Below are 10,713 nucleotides of genomic sequence, written 5' to 3'. Positions count from 1 at the left end.
GTTAATGAAATGACGTTCCATTTATTACACCTTACCCGGTTAACAACCGGTAATCACCTCCTTGCCGGTTGCATCTCTTCACTTGATTACTAATTCTTGGGAACGTGCATAGTAGCCACCACCTTTGTCCCTCATGTCTGACTAACAAAGGGGTATCCCGATAACATCATCGTCAAAAGAGGGTTTTGCAAGAGGGTTTTGAAAGAGGGTTTCTGAAGGTTTTCAAGGGTTCGATGGCAGAATCATCACGGAGAATGAAAAGTAAAGAATCAAAGGCGACAAAGAAGACAAAGTTGAGATATGTACGTGATGAAGAAGAGTCTGATGATGATCGTCTTGACTTATGATTGTTGGATGTTGAACCAGATAACTTCAATCCTACATCTAACTTGTGTGACGACCCTTTTCTTAACATTTTATGTGATGATAAAATGTTAAAGAATAATCAGTTTGAAGGGGACGATGAAGCTGATGTTGCTGATGTTGAAGACATTCACCAGGAAGAGCTTGAGCATGAACACCTTGAAGATGAAAATGGCTTGGAAGTGGGTGTCAAGTTCAGGGTGCACGATCCTACCGTCAAGTGGAACCAAATGAAGCCTACAGTTGGTGAGTTATATGAGTCTCCTGCTCAGTTAAGGTTTGCACTCACTAACTATGATGTAGCTAATGGATACCAACTTTGGTTCATGAAAAGTGATAAAAGTAGGGTAATTGTTAGGTGTGGGAAAAAAAATGCAAAAAAACCATGTCCTTTTAGGATCCATGCTTCGTGGAAGTATAATGAACGTACTTTTCAGATAAAATCTATGGTTGAAACACATCTTTGTGCAAGGAATTATAATTTTGAACATTTGGTTAGTTGTAATTGGTTAGCAAAACACTACATTAAGGACATAATTAGGAAGCCCAAAATGACACTACCTGAGATGATGGAGGATGTCCTTACAAAATATTCAGTGAAAGTGTCAAAGGGGCAATGTCATAGAGCAAGGGTAAGGGCAAGGGAGATGATAGAAGGTAAACTGGAGGAACACTATGCTAAGATATGGGATTATGCCAACGAAATCCTTAGATCTAACCCTGGAAGTACATGCAAAGTAGGAGTTTCTGTAAATCCAGATGGGGTGAATTATTTTGAACGTTTTTATGTATGTTTTAAGGCATTGAAAGATGGATGGAATACAGGGTGCAGACGTGTGATTGGCTTAGATGGATGTTTCCTAAAGGGACAAATCAAAGGGGAGATTTTGACTGCTATTGGAAGAGATGCTAACAACCACGTGTATCCAATTGCATGGGCTGTAGTAAATGTAGAGAACAAAGAAAATTGGACTTGGTTTTTACAGTTGTTGGTTGATGACTTGGGTGTTGAGGATGGAAGGGGTCTAGTTGTTATTTCAGATCAACACAAGGTAAACATAAATACTACAAATTTTTTTATGTATTCATTTATATTGTCTAACCCATATTAATGTTGAATTTGCTTATTTCAGGGACTTCTAGAATCTGTGAAAGCTATCCTTCCACATGTTGAACACAGGCAGTGTGCACGACACATTTATGCCAACTTCAGGAAGAGGCATACAGGTTTAGAGTTGAAAAACTTATTCTGGGCTGCTGCAACTAGTTCACATGAAGGGGATTTTGTGTCTAACATGGAAAAAATTAAGAAAATCACTTCAAATGGATATGATTGGTTGATGTCTAAGAATCCACAATCATGGTGTAGGGCATTTTTTGGACTAGGGTATGCATGTGAGGCAGTGGAAAATGGGGTTTCTGAGTCCTTTAACTCCATGATCATAAATATTAGGAAAAAACCACTTCTCACAATGTTAGAGGAAATTAGAATCTATGTCATGTCTAGGTTTTATTATTTGGCTGATAAAGCTTCTACTTGGAGAACTGAATCGTGTCCAGCTATCATAGAGAAAATGAAGGAGTTTGGAAAAGAGATGAGGTAAATTCTTACATAAACTTGTTACTACTTACCATTAAATTGTGTTGTATAGTTAACATGAAATTGTTATTTTTAATTTGTATTTATAGGAACTGGAAAGTTATAGCAACTGGGGGGTCTGTATTTGAGACAAGGTATGGGTATACAGCTTACAAAGTGGATTTGGAACAACACTATTGCACATGTAGACTATGGGAGATATCTGGAATACCATGTGTGCATGGTCAAGCAGCAATAAACTACACTCACATGAATCCAACTGATTTTCTAAGCATTTGGTTCCAAAAAGAGAAATTTATGGCTGCATATACCACAAATATATCACCAGTGAATGGAAGCAACCTGTGGGCACCCACTGACTATATAAAGCCATTACCTCCTTTGACAAGGAGACTGCCTGGTAGGCCAAAAACCAAGAGAAGAAGGCATGTGTCTGAGGTCAATGATTCCAAGTTCCCAACTGTTAGAGCTAGAGTTTGTAGGACTGTTAGGTGTAGCAAATGTTTACAATTCGGCCATAACTTGAAATCCTGTAAGAATGAGCGAGTGATGAAGGAGTATGTGCCACCTAGAAAACCAGGAAGGCCAAGGAGGGGTGGAGAAGAAGATAAACAAAAGGCAGTTAAGCTTGTAGTGAAAAGAAAGAAGAAGATAAAGAAGGCTAGAGAAGGATCCTCAAACCAGGATGGCCAAGGTGGGGTTGAAACTGCAAACGATGCAACTGTGCAAGAAGAAAATGGAACTGTACAGGAAACTGTACAGGAAACTGCACCCAAAATTGTGAATGATGGGAATGCTATTTCTGATGAAATTGATGTATTGTTGCAAAAATGTGGTTATGAACCTCATGAGATTGAACAGGCTATAGAAAACTTGGAAATGGTATGGAAACCTTTACTTTAAATTTCTTAAAACTAATATGTGATTTACATAAGGTAATTAACTAGATCATGTCTTACAGGGTGTAGATGCTAATGCAGACTTAGAAGAGGATGTTAATGAGATTGAAGATAACTTGCTTGAAGAAAACTTGGAAATGGTATGCCAACCTTTACTTTAAATTTCTTAAAACTAATATGTGATTAACATAGGGTATTTAAATACATCATGTCTTACAGGGTGTAGATGTTAATGAGATTGTGCCACCAGTGCAAGAAGTTGCTATACAAGGTTTAGATGCTAATGCTTGGGTTGGTGAAGATGATGGGAATATTGACTTCATTGAAGATACACAAGTTGTTGGGAGGCCTAGGAAAAGGAAGATTTCTGAGAGAATTGTGAAAATCAAGCTGAAGAAAGCAGTTTATGATAAGGATGGAAGGGGTTCTAGTATTAAGAAACCAGTTAATTTGGAGTAGGACTATTTAGGAGGGGGTATCATGGGCACTATGTATTTTGCTTGCCCTTTTTGTTAACATTTCATCAGCTTTTGGTAACAACCATCCAATTGTATATTAGCATCTAGTAGTATTCAATTAGGCCTTTTTGAACATTGGTAGTTAATGGCCATTAAAACATTGTTGGGCAATTGGTTGTTTGGTACAGATTGTAATACCCCCTTTTATGTTATTATGAATGCAAGTATTTGAACTTAATGTCATTTCACTTTGCTTGTCATTTCACTTGCTTACTTTAGTACATTCAGTTATTACCAAGTTTAGTACATTCCAGTTAATGCCCTTTACTTCCTTATTATGAATGCAAGTATATGTTAATTGTCATTCCAGTTAATGTCCTTTACTTCCTTATTTTAGTACATTCAGTTATTACCAAGTTTTACCAAGTTCTACTACATTTCACTTGCTTACACAAGATTTAGTACATTACCATAACTACATTGTAATAAATCACTATAATGCAATTACCAAATCACAGGGACATAAATAAGATTGGATTACTATCAATACACTTCTCCATCAAACATTACCATAACTACAGTGATCACCTGCTTACAATCATATGTTAATTGTCATTCCAGTTAATGTCCTTTACTTCCTTGTTTTAGTACATTCAGTTATTACCAAGTTTTACCAAGTTCTACTATATTTCACTTGCTTACACAAGATTTAGTACATTACCATAACTACATTGTAATGAATCACTATAATGCAATTTCCAAATCACAGGGACATAAATAAGATTGGATTACTGTAAGATTGGATTACTGTCAATACACTTCTCCATCAAACATTACCATAACTACATTGAACACCTGCCCTAACCAAAATGAAGAACCTACAACAACCTTAACTTACAACTGCCCTAACCAACTGGTTCTTAAAATACAATATCAATTAACAAAATTACTCCAATAACCACTAACATCACCAACACAAACTTCAACAACTTGATCACCTGCAGAACACCACTAGCAACAACTTCGTTATAGGGCTCCCTTTCATTAGCATAAAACTCCATCTCTTCCGTGTCAAGCCACTTGAAATATTTACACCCTTTTTTGGTACCCTGCCAGCAAAAGCTTCATTTACTAACTTTTGAAAGATAACAAAATGGTAAAACAAAATCCCTCAAATTTACCTTATAGTTAGGGCATGCCTTGAACTTTCTTCCTGGGTTTTTATCAATTCTTGAAACTGAGTATTGCAGTTGATCACCACAATCACACTTAGTGCGATAAATCGGTTTGCTGATAGAAGTTGTTGAAGACGAAGCCATGGAAAAGAAGAAGACGTGATGTGTGAGGAAGAACGCTTGTTAAACCGAATGAAGGAGAGGTTTTGGGGAAAAAGTGGATTTTGGGTATGTAAAAGGTTAGGGTAACCTGTTAAACCGACGACACCGGCTACCATTGACTTTTCATAACTAGTCAACACAATTAATGGCAAATAAGTAACAAATAAAAATGATAGGGTTAAATCGAAACGGATATGTATAAATAATGGTTTTTAAGGTATTAATCTTATTTTGCGAGAATATGAAATCTTGCAAACTCTTTGTAAAACCTAAAACTAACAAATATTCTCGGTATGGTTACAAAAATTGTTTTGCGTAATTAAGTTTTTGGCAAATGATTGCAAAATAATTTTTTGTTAGAAATGTAGTTATGCAAATTAAAATAACTTTGAAAAAACTGTTTTCATAAAATAAATAATTATTTTGTGATGAATATGTATGAATAGTTAATTTGCGATTACACACCCCATGATTGGAATTTTAGTGATCAACCCCTACTTTCATGTTAAAAATGTCATTATAAAATAAAAATTACGATGAAATGGAAAATGATTTGCTAGAATAATATTTTAGTGAAAACAGATTGTATGATTTAGAGCGATACCTGGGAAAAGTTGACAATAATTACAGTTATTTAAATATAAATATTAGTCAGCTACCACTAAATTCTGGGATTTTATTGATTCACATCCACAAAACCTGTTTCTTTTCTTTATCAAGTCAAAACTACCAAATGGTTGAGTCAACTACGCCTCTTCCCACTTTTGGATATTTTTAAGTTAACTTCACTTTTATTTTTAATTTAAAAGTTTTCTAAATTACATTTTAATCTTTTAACTTATGTTTAGGACTTAGAAGATGAATATTAATATCTAATTCGGGACTGAATTGGGTTTTATCCAGTTGAGGTTGGCATTGGCAAGAAGTAAAAATAAACTCACAAAGTGTTGTTGGGGTCGACAAAATCAAGTTAAAATTTTATATAACAAAGGGCAAATTACATAAAACTGTTTAGATCATTATATTTCAGCTTTACAACTATACTTCAGCTTTATCAACAAAAATCATTGAAATTTTATAAGGCCGACCACTTTATAACAATTTTTCTGTCAAAGTTCAATAATTTTACTAAAATCTAGTCCCAAGTATTCAATGTTAAATTTTAACAATTTCCTATCTACGATAATAAATGAAGATAATTTTGTCAAATATCAATTTCTAATGAGTTTTGACACTTATCATTTTTTGATATTTTCTAAATAAATAATATGTACATGTCAATTTATGGTTTTTTTTTTAAATTTAAAATTAAAAAGCCACATGATACTTATACTTATATATGTAAACTAATTAATGTAATAAATGTTATACTAAATTGCAATTAATATGTTTCTTATTTCAAAATTTCATTCTTTATTTCAAAATTTTATTTTAATCAATACTTATTATTTACATTTTAATATTTTTTTAATTAACCCGTATAATACACGGGTTTTATACCTAGTTACTAATAATTTAACATGTCAAAGTCATCTGTCATATAAAATCGTCACAAACTTGGTAACTTTTTTGACGAAACTGAAAATATATAGCATTTATGTATTATGACCTAAAATAAATAGCAATCTCCATTAAAAAAACAATTAATTAATTAAAACTTAATCTAATGGTCAGCATTTGGAGTTTTGGACCTCTGCACTGGACCGGACCAAAAACTGGATTTAGCCCGAACCTAAACCAACCTCAAAACAGATTCACACCACACCAATTTCTACGAAACAGATCAAATCCAAATATTCATCCCTACAATCGCAATAGATAATATAAATTTCAATAGACTTCAGTGAGTTTCAATAGACTTCAATAAGTTGTACCATGTGCTCCTAAAGTTGTACCGGTCAACAGGTACAAGAACTGAAAACCTGGATTTGGACCAGCCTCAACGGGTCTGATCCAAAATCCACCAATTTCTACCAAACTGATCCGGTCCAAAAACTGATCCGATTTAGTCCAAATGTCTACCCCTATCTTAATGTGATAAAATGACAGACCGATAATATCCAATTTGCTTTTCAAGCTATTTATCTTTTAATTCTAATTATATTCAATAGGTCACTAAACTATTTTATGTTTTATTATTACACCATTGGAATGCATTTTAACAGGTAATCCAACCATATAATACTTATACCAGCACCAAACACCCTAATTGTTTGCTGTTGTTTGCGTCATTTTATGACATAAACATAAACAAAGGAGAATGAGCAGAAAACTAAAAGATCCAAATCTGTAGTAAAGAATTTCGATCTGATAACAAATATCGATGATTAACAACAACCCATTATGGACATGAATAAACGTATGAAAAAGCACCAATCACAAATTTTTTTTTTTTAAAAAAAAAAGAAAAAAAAAATCAACCGGTGGTTTTCTTATCAGTGGATGAGGAGGTTTTGAGGTTGAGATTAAACCATTTCTTCTTGCTATTATTATAACTCTTCCCATCGTCTTCACCAACTGGACTGCTGCTACTTTCACCTTCACCACCACCAACTTTACTACTTCCGCCTGTTCCATTGCTACTAAAACCACCTCCTAAAACCACCGACCTACCTACTGTAAATGATGACTGTATACTGTCTCTTTGTTTTAAAAGCTCATCCACCTGTAAATATCATTCACATTAACATATTCATCAATTAATCAACTACTCTTTCGCAACTAAAATTGAAAACATCAGGTACAGACAGGGACCAAAATTGTAATTTATTCTAAAAAAAATAGAATATACATTTTGCTTTTCCAGGGTGTATCGGTTGGTGACTTCTTGATATCGTTGCAAAGCCTGAAAAAACCAAACACTTATTATTTATAAAGATATTAGATTATTGTATTTATATATTAATATTAATATTAGTATACCTGTCTGTACTCGGTTTCAAAATGGCGTAACTCGGTTCTTTTTCTTAGAATTTGCTGCTCAATTTCCTTGAGTTTAACAGTTGTGTCTTGATATGTTGTGGCACAAATGGCCTCTATTGTATACGATGCTGTTTTGAAAAAATTATCTCCTGAAACCACACGAAATTCAATTTCTTTTTTTTTTTTTACAAATTTACCAAATACAAAAAATTAAAATTAAGCTTCTGACCATAAACAGCAAATATGTGAGTTCCGGATTTTAGTTCTGACACCTCACACGGTTGAAGACCTTCCAATCTTTTAAAGAAAGCTGCTTCAGGATCCTTGGCCATTGCTAACTGCAACTCAAATTCAAACCCTTAATTAATTAATTAATTCCTTAATTAATTAATTAATTTTGCCCAAAAATGTTAAAATGCATGCATAACATACGGCATTAACAGTGGAATCCATTCTGTAAACTTGAAAATGCAAGAAATACATTCCTGCTGATGTCACCTTCCCTGTCTTGTCACTGTCTTCCTGCATCATCATCATCATCATGGATATTGCACAAAAAAAAAAAAAAAAAAAAAAGACACACACACATAAAGTAGCTGAAACAATCTGAGATAACATAGAGTGATGTATACCTGCAATGCAAGACTATAGCCTCCACCATTATCTTGCTCAAAGTAAAGTAGCTGGGATGTTTGATTTTACATGAAGATTAACATTCTAGTATTTTGCTAAAATAATATGATAACATTTGAATAAAAAAAATAGTTTAAAAGTTTAAAGTACCTTAAATTTGCTTTGTGCAGCTGAAGAAACTCTAACAACTATTCCTGATTGAGCTTGTTCCTCGCTTATTGTAACACCAAAAAAATGAGCACATTGTTTTTCTACCTGAATTTTGGATTAAATAAGCTAACAAAGATGCTACAAAAGTAAAAATTTGTAAACATCAAAAACTTGCACACCTTTCCACTAACTGATGTTCCTATTGGAAGAGGTCTAACTGTAACTGTTCCATTTAAGGCTTCTTCAAGAACATTGGCTGAAATAGTTGTCTTAATAGGGACTCCAAGCTTACTTGAAAAGGGGAAAAAGAAAAAGGAAATGAAAAATGAATTTGATCGAAATCCATAGGGTTGTGTTTTGATAAATCTTTACCTGAATAAAGCTGCAAACATTGTGTTCACAGTTCCAAGGTTTGATAGATCAATTTCCATGTCCATTCCTTCAGCATCAATAGCCTATACGATTCACATAATAAGTAAACAAACAGTTTTTGCTGAAGAAATTGTGAAGAAATGGAATCAAGACCTCAAATCCTGCATTATCATATTGTCTTCTTTTTTCTGGATCGGATAGAATGCTGTAAGAGTAGGCAACCTCCTTGAATAGTTCTGAGGCTTCGGGATTACTAGCGTTTTTGTCAGGATGATATCTGTGTACAAGGGAATCGATATTAACAACATTTCCATACATAATCGAATGTTATCAAGAGCCGGATACAAATTCAAACTCAATTCCACATAATTATCAATCGATTGTACAATCTGAATTACAAATTTTAAGAACTTCGAACATAGTAGATCAGTGCATAAGTTAGAACTAGAAGGAAGGTAAGGAAATGAAAGAGGATGTATGAACTTACTTGAGAGCAAGTTTTCTGTAAGCAGATTTAATCTCCTGATCAGAAGCATCTCTTGAAACATTTAAAACCTCATACGGGTCTCTACGATTTGTAATTAAAGGGGTTGAGGAAGAGGTTGCCCCTTCCGTCTTCGAACCTCCCATCCCCTTTCTTCTTATCAATCAAACTTATCTCAATCCCTGAAAGTGAAAATCGACCCAAAGAGCAGTCAATACCTTCCCGAAAGATCCGCGACTAAATTTTTCAGAAACCTTGGAGTTATCAGCAAAGATTAACATCCAAGATCGATTGCACACAAGCTACAGACCGATCCCACTTTCTCTTATGATAATTAAACCTACTACAGCGAAATTCAACGGAGAAGAAATGGAAAAAGGCCAAGATCCGAAACCAAATTCATATATATGAAAAAACCGATTAGGGTATTTGAAAATTGTAAAGAAATTTTCACTGTAGTGGTGGGTAACTGGATATTGGTTACTGTTTTTCACCTTTGCTTCTCGGTGAAGAATGAAGATCGTAAATTCAGGTAAACCAGTAGCCCAACACAAGGAATCGAGCTCGTGAGTCGTAAGGTGGGCTAACAAAATGGAACTTTCTTCTTTTCCCGTTATTTTTAGGAAACGTATAAACTTTAACGATATAAGGGGATATAGGGGTGTAGGATCACGTAAAAAGCTTAACATCGAAGAAAAGTTTAACCAACAATTAATCATTGACTAAAATATGTGGTTTTTACTTTTATTATTTGGACTTAACAAAATGACCATATGATCTCTAAAAATAACTCTGTAAATCGCGCAAGACAAAAGTTCGTACAAATCTTAATACAAAAGTTCATTATGCATTACATCCGTGTTTTTTCCATTTCACTGCAGAAAACGAGCTACAAGTAATAATCAACAATTATTCTTCTTTTTTTTTTGGGTACATTTAACCGGAGCTACATATGTCTTTATGATAGTACGTGTTATCCCTCAAATTTAGTCAAATAATGATAAACTTTTTCATAATTTTGTTTTTATATTACCCCTCAAAAAAAATTGGGATATCGCTAAAAAAAAATTGGGTGGTTCGTAACTTATAAACTCAAACACAAAGTAGCCCGAACTTTTTAAAGTCGTGAAATATTTTTAGGTGGTCCAAAATTTTAAGCTCAATACCCAAATACTTTAATGAAACAAAGAAGGTAGAACTAAAAGCTCATTTTGGGTTGTTCCTTGCTCCCCTACCCATTGTCTTTGTTGCCTTCTTCTTCTTGCCAACCTTTTGCTTTTGCTTTTGGTGAACCCGATCTTTCACTAACCTCCTATCCGGCGACATCTTCAACGACGAAGCCCCCTACCCATTCAGTAAGTTGTTATGGTTAAAAGTTATTAGGTTATTTCAAATTTTCATTATTTATCAATGTGTTGAAATACTTAAAATTAGAAATTAGGCTTATTTAATTAGAAACTTGTGGTTAATAGTTAGTCCGACAGCTTGGCAACCA

At 33.9% G+C, this 10,713-nt stretch overlaps 2 protein-coding genes across 3 annotated transcripts; one reads left to right on the top strand and one right to left on the bottom strand.

Annotated features, from left to right (window-relative positions):
* Positions 1-233: 233 nt before the first annotated feature.
* On the top strand, positions 234-2,866 carry LOC145039328 (uncharacterized). The gene is made up of 4 exons (XM_078987399.1): positions 234-302; positions 441-1,415; positions 1,497-1,963; positions 2,053-2,866. The coding sequence occupies exons 1-4, from the start codon at positions 234-236 to the stop codon at positions 2,864-2,866; spliced, it is 2,325 nt and encodes a 774-aa protein (XP_078843525.1).
* A 4,079-nt stretch (positions 2,867-6,945) lies between these two features.
* On the bottom strand, positions 6,946-9,856 carry LOC145041332 (chaperone protein dnaJ 15-like). Of its 2 annotated transcripts, XM_078989352.1 has the most exons (12): positions 9,713-9,856; positions 9,222-9,400; positions 8,888-9,011; positions 8,735-8,817; positions 8,542-8,653; positions 8,363-8,467; positions 8,212-8,262; positions 8,012-8,101; positions 7,809-7,917; positions 7,580-7,728; positions 7,449-7,502; positions 6,946-7,322 (listed from the first exon to the last, which is right to left on the bottom strand). In XM_078989352.1, the coding sequence occupies exons 2-12, from the start codon at positions 9,362-9,364 to the stop codon at positions 7,074-7,076; spliced, it is 1,269 nt and encodes a 422-aa protein (XP_078845478.1). In that variant the 5' UTR covers positions 9,365-9,400; positions 9,713-9,856; the 3' UTR covers positions 6,946-7,073. The 2 variants fall into 2 exon arrangements, with proteins under 2 accessions (XP_078845478.1, XP_078845477.1); XM_078989351.1 differs by having other exon boundaries at positions 9,222-9,846.
* Between the last annotated feature and the right edge of the window lie 857 nt (positions 9,857-10,713).

Source organism: Lactuca saligna, chromosome 4, assembly GCF_052625555.1.
Source record: "Lactuca saligna cultivar CGN05327 chromosome 4, ASM5262555v1, whole genome shotgun sequence".
In the NCBI taxonomy this organism is placed as follows: domain Eukaryota; kingdom Viridiplantae; phylum Streptophyta; class Magnoliopsida; order Asterales; family Asteraceae; genus Lactuca; species Lactuca saligna.
Note: the sequence above shows the minus strand (reverse complement) of the source record. Positions and strands in the feature narration are given on the sequence as shown.